This window comes from Papaver somniferum, chromosome 3 (assembly GCF_003573695.1).
Source record: "Papaver somniferum cultivar HN1 chromosome 3, ASM357369v1, whole genome shotgun sequence".
Taxonomy (NCBI): domain Eukaryota; kingdom Viridiplantae; phylum Streptophyta; class Magnoliopsida; order Ranunculales; family Papaveraceae; genus Papaver; species Papaver somniferum.
In genome coordinates this window covers 22,077,948-22,095,191 of record NC_039360.1, presented here as the reverse complement: position 1 = coordinate 22,095,191, position 17,244 = coordinate 22,077,948, and the positions used below count along the sequence as shown (strand labels likewise).

At 36.0% G+C, this 17,244-nt stretch overlaps 1 protein-coding gene across 3 annotated transcripts; it reads right to left on the bottom strand.

Annotated features, from left to right (window-relative positions):
- Positions 1–894: 894 nt before the first annotated feature.
- Positions 895–7,347, bottom strand: LOC113355522 (lysine-specific demethylase JMJ25-like). Of its 3 annotated transcripts, XM_026598393.1 has the most exons (14): positions 6,877–7,347; positions 6,657–6,775; positions 5,771–5,870; positions 5,530–5,662; positions 5,327–5,390; positions 5,078–5,241; positions 4,527–4,729; positions 3,895–4,224; positions 2,704–3,405; positions 2,481–2,553; positions 2,296–2,381; positions 1,691–1,810; positions 1,515–1,576; positions 895–1,099 (listed from the first exon to the last, which is right to left on the bottom strand). In XM_026598393.1, the coding sequence occupies exons 1-14, from the start codon at positions 7,087–7,089 to the stop codon at positions 1,066–1,068; spliced, it is 2,403 nt and encodes an 800-aa protein (XP_026454178.1). In that variant the 5' UTR covers positions 7,090–7,347; the 3' UTR covers positions 895–1,065. The 3 variants fall into 3 exon arrangements, with proteins under 3 accessions (XP_026454178.1, XP_026454176.1, XP_026454179.1); XM_026598391.1 differs by having other exon boundaries at positions 4,527–5,241; XM_026598394.1 differs by lacking the exons at positions 6,657–6,775; positions 6,877–7,347 and adding an exon at positions 6,265–6,349 and having other exon boundaries at positions 4,527–5,241.
- Between the last annotated feature and the right edge of the window lie 9,897 nt (positions 7,348–17,244).

Below are 17,244 nucleotides of genomic sequence, written 5' to 3'. Positions count from 1 at the left end.
CATCTGTGTCTACAATGTGGGTGTTGGGGAAAAAGCTTAAAACATTTCTCATTAAGCTCCTTTGAGACTTAGTTTCAGACAAGAATAAAATATCAGGTTTTTCAAAAACAAGAAGTGTTTGAAGATGCTGTTGTGTTTTTTTCTGGCCACACCCTGTGTTCCATGCCAGAATTTTCATAATGATAGTAATAATAAGAAAATATCAGCTCAATTTTATCTTCCTGAGAAAGAGCTTTCTATGAATTCAACAGCAGTAATAAGATTCTGAGTCTTGAAAAATCTCAGCTATAGTAAAGAATTAGTGAAAAGGTACCTAGTGAGATATGTACTAGTAATCGCAACTTATGCAGGAATAACAAAATTCGAAGTAATAAAAAAAAAAACAATAACTAAGGGTTATAGCAGGCAGTGCACAAAGCAATAAGAAAAGGATCAAGGATGATCAGAAGTGTAGGAGAACTCAGACAGAAGATTAAATACTAGGAAGAGAAGGCATACCTGGGTTTCCTCTTAGCCTGTTTCTGCAGATCTTAGAGCATCAAATCTTACCCATAACTTTGCACAATCATAACCCATTTCTTCAAGTTGTGATAGTGCTGCAATAAATTCCTCCTGCACATCACTTGATGATAACTCAGGGACTACTCAACTTCACCATTTTCAGAGCAAGGTTAACGAAGACTGCAAAAGAGGCGGCATCCTCTTGTCGTCCCCAAGCAGGCAGCTGTGTATAAGATTACAGCAATATTCTAAGGAAAGGAAACACCCCTAGGAATAGAAATCTACTTCAAATGGCGGTCGGATAGGCAGTGGGCCGGGAGGTCTAGTTAGTTCGGAAGAGTTAGGCCCAGTCAGGTAATGTCTAAAGACACCGTCAAATCTTGGATCATGGCAAAAAAAAAAAAACTGTATTTATTATTAACAATTCTATTTACATATTTGAACCTCTAATTGTGTACCAAAATGGAACTTCTACTTGTAGCAAAATTCTTGTTACAGTATATACAGTTTCGACCTTTTCCTTTCTTGGCTTTTCCAACACTGAATTTCTCTTCTTTCATCAGTTCATTTTGATTTCCCAGGATTTTTCTTCTCCGACCTGGTCATACATAAGAATGACGTTAAAATGAAAGTTCAAGCCTGTCACATACATAATTAGTAAATTCAGCACGCAATGTGTACTCCGTTAATATTAATGAAACTACAAATCTACAAGTTCAACTATAAAAATTTCAAATTTAACTTAACCATGCTGGATGACAAAATCTTGTGTCAACATGGAAAATCCTGGTGGTTATAAACACCAACTCTGATACGGCTTAGTTGTGAAATGCAGTGCATGCTGTAGATTTGCATCTCATGGTATAGTTTCATGAATGAACCATAGAATTGGGACTCAGAACAAGAAAAGATAATGAAATGCGGCTCATGCCTCATACTAGATTTTTTTTTCCCTTCAAAATAACAGATATGATGATAGCATCACGGCAGACACAGTTGTACAACACACTTACTTGTTCTGTTTTTGAATAAAAGTAACAGCGTTCTGGACAGCATATATGGCCATTTTTTTGACCTGCTCATAAAAAATAAAATAGATCAGTCTAGCATCGTCAACAAAAGATTCGGGGATAAAGATACAGCCTAATAATTTTTAAGTATGCAAGCTAAGATGTGCTCAAAATTCAACCTCTAGCTTATCTTCCTTAGCCCTGTGGTCCCGTGGAAGCAGGCGAAACTCTTCAGCCAATTTAACGCATTCTTGAACATTTTCAATTGATACAAAGTCAACTGCAACCTTGGTGCATGACTGCAAAGAGTAAACATTAATGGATTAAGATGCGACACAAAACTAGTAACCAAGGAATCATCTTTATATCAAAAGAAAAAGGATAGTTAGAAAAAGCTCCTTTGATTAAGGGTTATTGGATGAGGTACCATTCTATTTCAGACTTGTTGATTCAAAAAATTAGAATAGCATTCTATTATTACATTGCAGTTGCACAAACAAGGTTATCAGATGAGCTACCATCAGAAGAAGTTTGCAACACAACAATCTAAAATTCTGCTCTGGATGGATAGAATCAGTTCTGGTACTTTTATATTTTTGCAACATTATTACAGGTGTGTGCGTACACACACACAATTAAGCATAGGTCATGTTACTACCACAAACGTAGACAAATAAATATCGAGAGATAGAGCACTACAAATCAACAGAGAAACAAGAAGATAAAGATAGGAAAAACAAAACCAGGAATAAACTTCATCGAAACAAGAGATCTATATGTATACCTTCAGGTTCCGCACTTGATGCGGACAACCTGCGGGAATCAGTACAGCTTCATGAACATCTTGCACAAACGTCCAAGGTTCGATTCCTATGCAAAACCAAAAGCATTATCAGATGCAAACTAAAAGAAAAATGTTGTAGGGAAGCAAAATTGATTTCACATGTATATATTCATTTTTCAACCTACCAAATTCTTCCTTGAGCTTTCTCATATGCTCGAAGGTTAGGTAAAACGACTGATCATGTATAGGGTGAATAACCTGTAATATAGAAGAGAGTGAAGTTAAAAAACTTTGTACATGTTCATATGAATAAATAGAGAAAAGCTAAAATTGAAATAAATAAAGAAAATAACAAAAAAATTATCATAAAATACACAAACAAACAACTACAACTGGGTTTGTTATTACCTGCGGGACAGGATTACAGAAGGAGTGCCGGAATTCTCCATAATGCTTTCTAATGTAATCCTCCAATTTTGGAACATCTTCTCTACGAAAGATATCCCAAAGAGCACCACCTTCAATCTTTAGACTACTAGAACTCGTTTCGCCAGTGTACCCCTCATCGTGACATTCAGTCTTAGATTTTTGCCCCACCGACTTTCTTTCACCAACTGCTGCAAGTAGTTTGCCCTTCTGTTTTCTCCCCTGATCACCAGATATCTTTGCCACAATTTTAACCTCATTTTCCAAATTCGACCCTATACCTAATCCGTCGGAATTTCTGCTGGAATCCTTCAGAGGAATTCCAGCATCCATTTTCTTTGCCCTTCTTGTGTAGACCTTCAATGTAGATGCACCTGAAGATACCTTCAAAGGAATTCCAGCATCCATTTTCTTTGCCCTTCTTGTGTAGACCTTAATATTAGCTTCCGGCAGTAATTCATTACCAACTCGTTCTGGAATGCATTCACCTGAAGATGCCTTTGTATCAAGTAAATCATTACCATCTGGTTCAGGAATGCATTTATCTGAAGGTAAATGATTGGCCTTATTCTTGTTGTATAGCTCTACTTTATCTTGAGCTATGTGCTTCTTTCTCAAAATTTCTATAGCAGTACGCTGCTCATCATCAACAGGCACTTCTTCAGCATGCGTGAGTATATTCACCTGGGTGTACAAAAGTAGGATTAACAAATTACTTTAGTACTTCAGTTTTTAAGTGAAAAACAAATACATACGGTAATGAAAGGCCAAGTGGGAACCACACTGTACAATACTAGGAGAGAGAAGTAAAAACTCTAGGAGCACTAAACATCAAATATTGACACCAGAGACAAACATCAGTCACGGCTAAAGTTTTGAATTAAGCAAGAGATGGTTAAGTAGTTTATCAAAATCTGACCCTTCACTGGAGTGGGAGCATACTTAAAGAATCGGTTTTCTATTAGTGCCAACTGACAAAATAAACTCTATCCTGATTTTAAACATTGTCAAATTAAAAAGGTAATGCCCCTTAGAACTATCTTTATGGCTTTCATCAATAAGGAAAACGCATGACGAGTGACAACAATTTTTGAATAGTTTCAACATAAATCAAGCTACCTGCAAATGAATGAAAAACAGTGTAGAGGTTTCTTAAGATGAAGACAAGCATACCGCATCAGACATATCTAAATGAAGCTTGGTAACAGAGTCCCCACGGCCAAGTTCTTCGGCATACCCATAAGCAATATACGTTTTAGGCCCCAGATCAGGTTTCAAAGAATTTTCTGGGAGCTTTGTAGCAAGATTAAAAAATCCCCAATTAGGATTTGTATAATACTGATACGGTAATCTAGAAATAAAATCCGCACAGTGGCGTCCCAACCGCTCCTCCAACAAATCAGAAGGCGGCCAGTCTTTCAACTTGAGCATCTCAGGCCATAAGTTATCATGTCTTCGACCTTTTGAATAGCCATTGAAAAACTCAGTTGCAGTAACCGCCACCTGTATGGCATAAGGGTTTAGTATCAAGCATTTGAGGTTCTAAGAAATAAATAATGCAGCACACACTTATATACCCAGATGACTGCAGTACAAAAAATAAAACTACAAAAAGAAGTTTATATCAGTTTGTAACTGATCCTCATTCTCCATAAGCGAATAGAATAATTTCAATATCTCAGTTCTAACTAAGCCAAGAAAATGAAGAAAATAGAAGACCAATTATTCTTTTAATGAGGCACTGAAACAACATACCAACAAAAGAAAAAACAAAAAATAATAATAAATCAAGTAAGAAAGCGAACCTCACTTAATTCCAAGCAATCGACAGCTTTAAAATCACCCTTTACCACCTTGGAATTACTTTTCTCGTGAAGAGCTTTTAACAAAGCTGGAGGATCCCATCGCATGCCAGATGAAAGTTCATTTACATTGCGAACAATCACTGGTTCTCCTCCTCCCCAGTGAATCTGAAAGTGCTCCAGTTCCCTGTGCTTGATGTCTTTGGCTAATGGACAAAACAAAAAATTGTCATCTCCACCTGCACGACAAGCAGCCCTCCGCAACAAATTGTTGTCATCACATAAATGGCCAGAAGAAATCAAGGAGGAGAATTCCTGTGAAGGTCTTGGGACATCTGAGTGTTCATGCTTTTTTATTACTTCCTCCGCACCTTTTACCAAACTCGGTAACATATCTTTTCCCATAATACTCATCAATTTGAAAAGACCACCACAAGTTGTGCAAGATATGCTACCATCATTCCTCGATTCTAAATTAGATTTTCGCTCAACTTTGTTCTCAGAGCTTTTAGCAACTGATTTATGCTTTATCAAGGTTTCCAATGGCAACTCACCATGCATATAAGGCTGTCCTCTGTCAACATAATCTAAAATTTGTTCCTCTAGACCTCCCGGTACGAAACCTTTCCGAATCTCCCCGCAACATGTAACGCACAGATCGATTTCACAGTCCAAACATCTTCTGTGGAGGTCAAAGATAGACGTGGAGCAGATATCGCTGTGCATGCAATGTGTTAGATGAGTGGTATTTACTAGCTTTGTACAAAAGAAAGAGAGGTGAATTATGAAGGTAAAGTACTTACCAGTACACACGCTCCTTAATGTGACAGCCAGCATCTTGTATTTTTACATCCGAGACTGCTAAACCTGTCAGGAAAAAATGTTTGATTGGAGAATATAGTGAGAAATATGGGAAACTGCTCAACTGTCACAAGCATCTGAATCACACGAGTTCAGGTAAGACAATACACTACTCAGCAGAACATAATTTATGGACTGAAGATACCTTGAAACATTGATTCGATCTGCTTTTCCTTCTCTTGCTCTTGAGCAATCTCTTTCAGGAGAGGCAGAAGAGCATTTAACAATATTACCGAGTACTTAACTTCGGTTTCTGGTTCAAGCTTCAATTCTTCTTTCTTCAAATCCAATATATATGAATCAGGTAAAAGTAATATAACAAAATATCGGATAAGGCTAGTGGTGACATAAGCAAAAAACAAATACATGATACACAGACAACTGACCATCAAATCCGTGTACTGGAGCAAGCATGCTTTACAATAGCACATTCCCCGGCAAAATGGACAAGCCTCAGCAAAGTACTCGTTTGTAAATCCAGGATACCTGCATTCCATGAATTTCACAGTAAGAACCGCAGGAAAACTGAATATATCATATGCTGTACTGTTTGTAATAGTTAACCATCTCATACGTATGACAAAGCTAATCGTTATCGGACAGCAGTGTGTCTGCTCCCTTTTCGTGGAAATAAACCAACATCATTCAGCGAAATGGAGTAAAACCAGTTCAGTTAACTCGGAAACTTAAATGGATATATAAGATTGCAAACTACATGAAGGAAAAGATGCAAGACTCAAATTTTGACAGACACCAACTTTAAACTAAACTGCTTTGTCGGACGACCATATACGAATTCGTAAACGCACAATACATAAATTAGTAAGTACCAACTAGAGCACATAAACTATTTTTTCTAATCATCCAACTAAGAGACAACCTCTGTGTGTGTTTTCTCTACAAAGAAGAAAATCCAGAGAAATTTCCCAAAATGTCACCATCTATATTTACGTCACGTTTTCGCATTTTCCAATTAGTGCTGCAAGATGCCCGAAAATGAACTAATTACGAGAAATTGACCTATGAAACTACAAATGTGAATTAATTATGAGGTACCAAATTAAGCTATTTCCATTTCATCTCCAAAAAAAGAATTAAATGAACACTTTCGAAATCAGTTTCGCAGCGATTAAAGTAGCATGTAGCAGTAAGTAATAGTAATTGAATCAAAATCTTTAATTCAAACTAGCAGTAATCATAACAGCTGAACATATACTTAATCATAGGCTAAAAACATGAAATTATCGAGGTTAGGGAGAAGAATATCTTCACCATTTTTTTAAGCAGGGTGTGCAGAATCGTTTTCTGTCATTACACTTAAGACATCGAATAACATCCCCTCGATCATTTCTCTGACATTGATGGCAGTTGTTGGATAGAACTTTAGTACCCTGCATGTGCATCATCCATCCTCAAAATACTTAAATAATCAAGAAAACAAAACAACCACACAAAAATAATTAAGAATTGAACTTTTAATTTTTTTACTTACATCATTATTATACTTTACTCTCTTATTCTGAACCTCAGTAGCAACGCATTTCTTCTTCTTCTCCAGAGTCCTTTTCCGACTACTCTTTGCCGTCGTCTTCTTTACATCATCATCGTCATCAACAAGTATCTCATCCTCCAAACCCTCATCAGCAGCTACTACATAATTCTTCTTTTTTCTTTCTCTAAGATTTCGCCCTTCTAGAATCGCCATTTTCAAGATTTCTTTCAATTAAAATCAAATTTTTTTGTGTAATTTTTTTTTCAGAAACCGTTCCTTTGTTCTTCTTCTACTGAGAGATATATGAGTATATTTATCTTCAATTTGAAAATACATTAACTAGGGTTTCGTTTTTGAAAAGAGATAATTATTCTCCCGTTGGTAACTAATTTTTCGGCTGGAAAATTTCAATCCCAAAAGATTTTGACACCGAAAATAAAAAATGGTAAAAAAATAAGGAAATTGGAATTTCTTCCGTCGAAAATACTCCAAACGCCATGTGGGTAAAATCCAGACGTATGCTCATAACAACCCAGTTTCCCACGATCCAATCACACTTCTCCCCACTTACTTCCTTAACCACCTGGTACAAATATGGTTTGGTCCTTCTACGATCCCATGTGTTCTTTCAAAGTCACCTTTTTCCATTTGATTCATAATTATTTAAAAATATTAAAATATTTAAAGGATTTTTTCTTTTTCTTTTTCACGAAAATCATTTTTTTTTATTTTCTCTCTCTTCTTTATTTTCTCTACTAATTTCTCTCTCTTCTTAACCTTAATAGATAAGAGTTTAAAGATTAAATATCTCTCAAAATATAAGTTAAAAGTTAATAAATTTTATATATTCGGAAAGCCATCAACGATAGCTTTTCAACGAGTACCATTGTCGCTATGTTTCAGAGCTTTTAAATTTTCGGTATAATAGTAGTTCATATTCAAGAATGAACACTAGTTTATAACATGGTAGTTCATTCTAGTTCTAGCAGTTCATTTCGTAGAATGAACTCGTATACACTAGCAATTTATTTTGTAGAATAAACTCATAGTAATTGTTCAATTTAAAGAATGAAGTCGCAATGGTAGTTCATTATTATAGTTCATATTGAAGAATGAACTCGTGATAGATGTTCTTAATTTCGAATGAACTCATAATAGTAGTTCATATTGTAGGATTGATAATTCATGTTGTAAAATGAACTCGTAATAGTAATTAAGAATGGTAGTTCATGTTGTAGAATGAACTCGTAATAATTGTTCATTATGGTAGTTCATTTTATAAAATGAACTCGTAAACGGTAGTTCATATTGTAGAATGAACCCGTGATAGGTGTTCATATTGTATAATGAACTCGTAATAATAGTTCACTATACCAGTTCATTTTGTAGAATGAAGTCGTATGGTAGTTCATTTTGTAGAATGAACTCGTATGTTATTTAATCCAAAGAATTCACTTTTTGGAATGAACTAACTAGCATGATAGTTCATTAAAGTAGTTGATTTTATAGAATGAACTCGTATAATAGTTCATTAAAGTAGTTCATTTTGTAGAATGAACTCGTATAATAACTCATTTTATAGCTAAAAAATAAGGCAAAAATTAAAAGCTCTGAAACATAGCAACAATGGTACTCGTTGGAAAGCTATTGCCGAGGGCTTCTACAATATATAAAATTTATCATTTTTGGACATATGTTTCAAAAGGTATTTAAGTTTTAAGTTTTTATTTATTTATTTTTATTAAGAGAGAGAAAAAAAAGAAAAAAATGGTATTTTTGCCGCTACCAAAAGACTGTGACATCATCACACACGGGTATTGTCCACCCTATGACCAAACAATAATTTTTGGACCAAATAACAATTTATATTTTTAAAAAGGACCAAACAGACAGTTGACTGGGTCAACTGGACCAAACTAACTCTAATATATTATTCTTAGGACCAATTGATATTTCCTACGAACCACTTCGCATTCTCAGTTCTTCTAAAATTGGTGTTGCTAAAGCATGGTGTGCCATTTACAAGGGGCGGTGTAGTGGTTCCTATGGTTATTGTGGGGCAGCCAGACCAAACAGTGCGTTACAAAATAAAAGAATCCTATTATTATTGTGGCTGCAAACCGGGTGGATTTTTTGGACTGCTCTGTGTTATAACCCAGGACCCAGGTCCCGTTACTTTTTATAATGACTAAAATACCCCTAATTAGATTAGTTTTACTAAACTAATAGTGCATAAATTAGGATTAATCAAAATCCCAATGGAAACAATATTGATGCAAAGTTTTGGAAGAAATTTGGATGTATAAACACTCTTCCTCGAAGCAAACACTTCACATGGATGTGTACAACGGATATAGTTCCATCTAATGAGAGACTAGCCAGAGTTGTTGGTTATTCCAGAGAGATTTGCCTGATGTGTGAGCAAGAGATTGAAGCAATAAAACATATCATGTGTGACTGCACTTTCTCCGGGGCAGTTTGGGGTTCAGTTACAGGAGCTAGGAGAAGTATGCAAAATCCAGATATATCTCTGCAAGACTGGATCAAAAGCTGGTTTGAAAATGAGATGAGTAAATCTGATAAACATTGGATTGTCAGGGTGGCTAATATAACTTGGGAAATATAGAAGGCAAGGTTGATAGGCACATTTTTGTGTCTTATATAATCTCAATTGTATATATTGTTAGTGCTCGATTTTATATTTATTATGGCTTTTTATGTCCCTGTAGGTATTTTTGGAGAAATAAGCTTTTGCGGCGAAATTGGCTAAAAAAGTGGTTTTTGCGCTCGTGGGAGAAAATTACTATACGGACCCGCGATTTTGGATAAGGGGTAACCTATTTCCAGGCAGCTGTTAAAGGGAGAACAACATAGGATAAGGGGACACCCACCTTCTTCACGATTTGAATCAAAAAGATTTGGCGGGAAAAGATACCTCACGTCTGCAGATTTTGGACGTGAAGCTTTGGGAAGTTTTAAAGAGATTCAACACCGGAAATTGATTGGGATGGACTTGATATGACTTAACAAGTTCATTAGAAGCAATTGGACCGATCAACTTGGGCTAGAATGGTCGGAAAAAGGAAACAGAGCAAATAAGGAAACACGGTTCTGTTGGGTTTGTTTCTGGATATTCAAAGAGATTAAAGGCATGAAATTCGTTCCAAAGGTACATATTCTATCTAAGGAAGAGTTTGAGATAAGTGGGAAAGCTCAGAAACGCGTGAAACAATTTATGGAAGGAATTATTGTCGTGACTGCCAAGTAAGGAAAAAGGGAATTTTGATGCGATTTGGGAAAGATTCAATGACCCTTTTGTGTATAAATAGGATGCTTAGGTCCCCTAGAAGAAGTAACGGAGAGTTTGGGGTCGAGAGGAGAGCTCAGGAGGCGAGAATCAGAGATTACAGGAGGCCCGTCTCTGCTGCTGCTGCTGCTACACGAAGAACACGAAGAACAGACTTCCACAGACAGTCGTTCTTCAACTGTGACAAGGACAGACACCTTCAATCTTAAAACAACAGCAACAGACGCACTTGTTTTCTATCGTTCTTCTCTGGACGCTTTCTGTGCGTCGCAGAATCACTGATTTTATTATTTTCACTCTTTTAATCAACTTTTTGAGCTATAAACATGTGTGTTTGAGCAAGTGATTAATATGAGGAGCTAAACCCCAACACTGGGATGACGGAGGAAGCCCTATTTCACGCATGTGGTAATTCTAAGAATTCTTTTATGACTATTTGCATTGATTTTTAATCGATTTATGATTTTATTGAATGGGTGTGATTTCGTTTGATGGTGTATGCTTGGTCTATGTATTTTTGATACATCATGCTTTTGATTTACAATCATTACTTTTCAAAAATCTACTTTTTGGCAAAGAATAAGAGTCCATATTTTTAATATTTGATCTATAATTGATTGGAATTATTGTTTGAATCACATGAATGGAATTTGGTGGAATCCTGAGTCTCAGTCTCTCTCGACATTGTGACAAACCTTTTTGTACATATATTTTCTATTTTTATTTGAAGTCTAGAACCCAATCTTATTAAGTCCGAGTTGAACGAACTTTACTACCACTTAAAAACTACATCAATTTTTGGCGCCGCCGACGCGGACTTGTATTTAGATTTATTTTAGGTTTCTTTTTATTTCTATTATTTTTTGTTCTTTTTTACGTGTTTTGGTATTTTTCGATTCTTTTCAGATTTGGAGCGAAGCTACAAGGGAAGAAAAAGTGTTATAAAAGGAAAGCATCGCCAAAGAAGGAAAGAAAAGAGGAATCCGAAAGGAGTGAAGAAGAAGATTTTGTATATAGTTATTTTGTTTTATTTTTAAAAACTGTAAATATGGTATTATTTTTGTAATTTTTCTTTTCCTTTTTGGGACATTTTTATTTTTGGACTTTTTGGACATTCTTGGACATTATTTTTAAACCCTAAGAAAGGGTCAAAATTAAATATCAACTGTTTGCAGGGAAGGACGACAGTTACGATACTGTCTCGGCCCCTCGGGTTCGTACACTGACATCGGAGTCGGTGGCCTGAATCGACTTCAACGGTTCATCGCCCGTCTGGTACGGGAGGTAAGACACTATCCACCCACGAATCCCCTGTCAGTGGGTTTTATTTTGTGATAATTCACACCCCTGCAAAAGAATGTCGAACTGGTATCATAATAGCCAATACAACGAATATCCGACTGAGTTTCAAAATGGACGTTACAATTTTAACTATAGTGTGAATAGTGATTGGGAACATCAACCTTTTCAAGGTTACGGCTCATACCATGGTGAGCCCAATTACTATACACACACAAACCGGTCATACGAGCAAGAAAATAAGGATTATTATAGTACTAGTTCCTCGTATTTGGACAATATAATGAAAATGTTGAAAACTAGTCCCTATTATGATCCTTCTGAACCTGTTATTTCTCTAGAAGAGTCTCTCAAACAATTAACTGAGAATACAAATAGGTTTGTGTTAGAAATGAATAAACAAAATGCACCCATGAGTGAACCTTCTATACACGATACCATAAAGAAGTCATGTGAGTCGATTCAAAAGCTTTTATTAGAGGCCCAGAACAGAACTGCTCAAGATAGTCTTAATTTCCAATATAGTGTTTCCAATAGTACCCTTGAAAATGAGGATAGTTATTTGCATAATCAAGATGCCGAGGTTAGAATTGGTAACACTACTTTTTTAGATGAGGTTCAACCATTTTCGTGTTATTATGATGATTATGATGAGGATAGTGCTGATGAAGAGTTTGACACATATAGGCATAGTGATCAAGAATCTGTTACTCCAATTGAGTTTTACAATGATACTACTATTTCTAGTTCAAATCCAAATAATTTTAATAATTATTCACCTATTCAAAAGGACGAGGATTTGACTAGAGATACCCCCGTTTTAGACGATGTAGTATTTCCTTTTGATTACGAAGCCGATAATGGTTTGGAGGAACGAGTTTTTTCTGAGAATATTGTTTTAGAGTCTAGCGATTTAGAAACATTAGTCTTAGACAAATAAAGTGAACTCGTAGAGATGAATGAGGATGAACCATACTTAGAAGAATCAATTGACCATTTTCAGGAATCTAATGACCTTGAAATTAGGGACGTTGTGACTAGTCTTTCTAGAGACACTGAAAACTCTAAGTTTGGGGGTGATTATCATTCTCCATGTGCTTTAACTATTATAAAGGTCTCTCACTTGGGACTTGACATATGTGCCTCAACCATTTTACAAGATTATCTTCATACACGTTTTCCTGAACCTAGTGATGTCCATAAGGAAGTTTAGTTGTTAGAAACCCATCCTCTGGTTGATGTGGTTTAACCAGGCTATGATATCCAAATTGACTTTGTTATCCCACCAAATATTTTTCAACCAATTGTGGGAACGTATAAGTTTCAGATGTGTCAATTATTTAGTTTTGAGACTAAACCTAATTACTTTAAGAGATTAGGGTCGATACATTTGCTTAAGATTGACCACCAGTTTCATCGTGGTCAATTGTGTGAGTCAAAACTGATTGACTTTAAGGATCCTCAATTATTCAGGTTATTATTATGTGCTTTTAAATTTTTACTTGAGTTTCTTCAGACTCTAATACCTGAACCGAACCTTAGCTTTGAGGAATTCCAGCGCATGAAAATATTTTATCTAGACCCTTTCATAGAGCCTGAACCTGAACCACAGCTAGATGTAGTTGTCTTAAACAGGAAACTAGAAAAGGGTGTGCTTTATTTGTTTATTTTCTTGATAGGTTGCAGATTCCTTTTATTTGTGATAGCTCTATTTGGTTTTGATGACCCACAGAAATTTCGGCTATTACTTTATGATTCTATGAGGTGACTAATCCTTTATTAGTCTGGCTGAAGACTTTAAACTTAGCACTTCTTGGGAGGTAACCCAACATTCATGCAACACGGTAATATCTTTCCTTAACTCTTTTGCTTCAATGGTAACTGTTTCTCCTTGTTCATGCTTTTAATTTCATCTTTAGAACATTGAGGACAATGTTAGATTTAAGTTTGAGGGTAGGGGAGAAACTTTTTAGTTGCAGTAATAAACTCCAGAGCTTAGAAATTTATGCCTATTTAGGATTGCACTAACCAATCTAAGTGGATGGAAGCATTTTGGTTGTAGGAGTTGAGGAACCAATATGATTAGATGGAAACATCTAAATAGTCTATTCATAAAAGCACAGAGCTCAGGTGTTAGAAATAACATGATAGTTTCACCATATCTCGTTGAGTCCTTTTCACTTCTATTTTTATTTTATTTTGTTTTTAAACTATGTTTCTCTAAGTGATTAGGTGGGGCTCACGATTCAAGTTGTTACCAATTCTAGGGTGATTAGAGTGATTGAGATACAAAAAAAAATGGTAGTTACCAAAAAAAAAAAAAAAGTTGAAAAAAAAAATTATTATGAAAAAAATTTTGAGACCAGACCATTTGACCAAAAGGAATAAATTCAATAAAGTCGACCACTGGTACCCTTGTATATGCCAGTTGTGTTGACCTAGAGTTAGGTTATCGACCACTGGTTCCCTTGTATATGCCAGTGTGTTGATATTAGTCAGACTAATATCTCAATCCATTTGAATAGGTTCATTTTCGCGGAGGCCTTCAGACAGATATGGGAAACGCCGTTCACTTAGTAAACATCAAAACCATCTATGTTTTTCTCTATATCCATCTTCTTGATCAATCCATGTGATTAGTTTTGACTCCGGATATTGATGTCCATAGTGCAACTATCTGAGTAGAGCTCTGTCACTTTATATGAATTTTAGTATGCTTGAGTGCAAACTCGTGTACATCAATTGGAATTTCGCATCAGGGTACTTCCTCCTGTAGTCAATAAGTATGCCAACCAAGGAGATTCTTTAGTGCCTTCCAAGGTTCTGCGTAGATAGCTAAGGTCTGGGGTAAAGGTTTTGTGGGTATATCTCTAGTAAGCCCTTCCGAGACTATAACTCGGCCACTAGGGACACCTAGGGGTTTAAAGGCTTATTGCATACGCTAAATGCAATCAACGATGCCTGCGACAGTGAGTTAGGATTTTATTTTGTAGTTTTGATTTGCTCGGGACTAGAAAATAATAAGTTTGGGGGTATTTGATAGGCACATTTTTGTGTCTTATATAATCTCAATTATATATATTATTAGTGCTCGATTTTATATTTATTATGGCTTTTTATGTCCCTGTAGATATTTTTGGAGAAATAAGCTTTTGCGGCGAAATTGGCTAAAAAAGTGGTTTTTGCGCTCGTGGGAGAAAATTACTATACGGACCCTCGATTTTGGATAAGGGGTAACCTAATTACTAAGGGGTAACCTATTTCCATGCAGCTGCTAAAGGGAGAACAGCACAGGATAGGGGGACACCCACCTTCTTCACGATTTGAATCAAAAAGATTTGGCGGGAAAAGATACCTCACGTCTGCAGATTTTGGACGTGAAGCTTTGGGCAGTTTTAAAGAGATTCATTAGAAGCAATTGGACCGATCAACTTGGGCTGGAATGGCCGGAAAAAGGAAACAGAGCAAATAAGGAAACACGGTCCTGTTGGGTTTGTTTCTGGATATTCAAAGAGATTAAAGGCAATAAATTCGTTCCAAAGGTACATATTCTATCTAAGGAAGAGTTTGAGATAAGTGGGAAAGCTCAGAAACGCGTGAAACAATTTATGGAAGGAATTATTGCTATGACTGCCAAGAAAGGAAAAAGGGAATTTTGATGCGATTTGGGAAAGATTCAATGACCCCTTTGTGTATAAATAGGATGCTTAGGTCCCCTAGAAGAAGTAACGGAGAGTTTGGGGTCGAGAGGAGAGCTCAGAAGGCGAGAATCAGAGATTACAGGAGGCCCGTCTCTGCTGCTGCTGCTGCTACACGAAGAACAGACTTCCACAGACAGTCGTTCTTCAACTGTGACAAGGACAGACGCCTTCAGTCTTAAAACAACAGCAACAGACGCATTTATTTTCTATCGTTCTTCTCTGGACGCTTTCTGTGCGTCACAGAATCACTGATTTTCTTATTTTCGCTCTTTTAATCAACTTTTTGAGCTATAAACATGTATTTTGAGCAAGTGATTAATATGAGGAGATAAATCCCAACACTGGGATGACGGAGGAAGCCCTATTTCACGCATGTGGTAATTCTAATAATTCTTTTATGACTATTTGCATTGATTTTTAATCGATTTATGATTTTTATTGAATGGGTGTGATTTCGTTTGATGGTGTATGCTTGGTCTATGTATTTTTGATACATCATGCTTTTGATTTACAATCATTACTTTTCAAAAATCTAATTTTTGGCAAAGAATAAGAGTCCATATTTTTAATATTTGATCTATAATTGATTGGAATTATTATTTGAATCACATGAATGGAATTTGGTGGAATCCTGAGTCTCAGTCTCTCTCGACATTGTGACAAACCTTTTTGTACATATATTTTCTATTTTTATTTTAAGTCTAGAACCCAATCTTATCAAGTCCGAGTTGAACGAACTTTACTACCACTTAAAAACTACATCAAAGGTGCAGGTGTACGCTTGAGAATGTTAAGCCAAATCCAGTAGCAGTAATTCACATGGTTTAAGAGTTGAATTTAGCAACTGGTAGTTCAATGACTGCACAGTTCAACACTGATAACTATATTACCGCAGATATTAGGATCCCAACTGGATGGACTCCGCCTGTGTTTCATTTTTTTCTCAATTACATGTTAAATTGCATAATGGTATATTAACTTTATGTAATTGCGTGGGGGCATTACTACGAGCCAGATGCAGGCTAGAAAATGTACATCTAAATATAGAGGAAGTTGAATTTGAATGTTTATTTCAACCACTAATATAGGCTGAGGAGCTAGAGATGCATATTGTCCGCTTTAAACTTGATGTAAAGATTATCGCGGACGATGTCAATATGGATTATCAGATTGCATCCTGGGAAAAACAAACTTTAATTTTGAGTATTATTATTATGTTAAAACATCTTTCTTGGACATGTAAGTATGCATGCCCCTTTCCTTGAGGGTTGATGATGAGCAACCTTTGAGAAAATCACTTTAGGCTTGTTCGTCCGCACTGTTGTTGGTGTTTATTCCATATGGCTTTTGCGCTTTTCATGGAGGAATTTCAGTGAAGAATATATTCCGTCGAAGTATTAATACTTGCCTCTGTAGACACCATAATCTCCCTGAACACGTGACGAGCAGCTACAGTGGAAGCAAGATAACACAAAGCGACGACGCGTACCGTAGCAGCTCTAAGAGTGCTTTAATTCTAAGCTAAGGTTGCTTTAGTAATCGACTAGAGATATTTTCCCCATAAATAGAAAGTGATGATATGTCGAATACAAGGGGTGAAAAGACGAGGGTACGTACCCAAATATACCTCAATCTAAAACTTTTCCACCTATAAGTCCTTTCTCTGAAAGTGATTGTCTATGGACTGAGTCGAGACAATACAACTAATCAGTTAACACTTCGTGTGATCGTCTATGGATACGAGATCGAGACAGTAAGACAACAAGATAACTTGTGTAATTGACTATGGATACATGATCGATACAACACAACAACGAAGTATGTTTACTTGATAATAGGTTTGGGCTTAACCAAAAACAATAGGTTTGCTACAAGTAAATAGGAATTAATGTTTGTGTAATTTACTTTAAATTATAACAACAATTATAGTTGCGGAAAAAAAAAGTAAATGACACAGCAAGATTTTGTTAACAAGGAAACCGCAAATGCAGAAAAACCCCGGGACCTTGTCTAGAATTGAATACTCTCAGGATTAATCCGCTATACAAAATCAAACCAAAT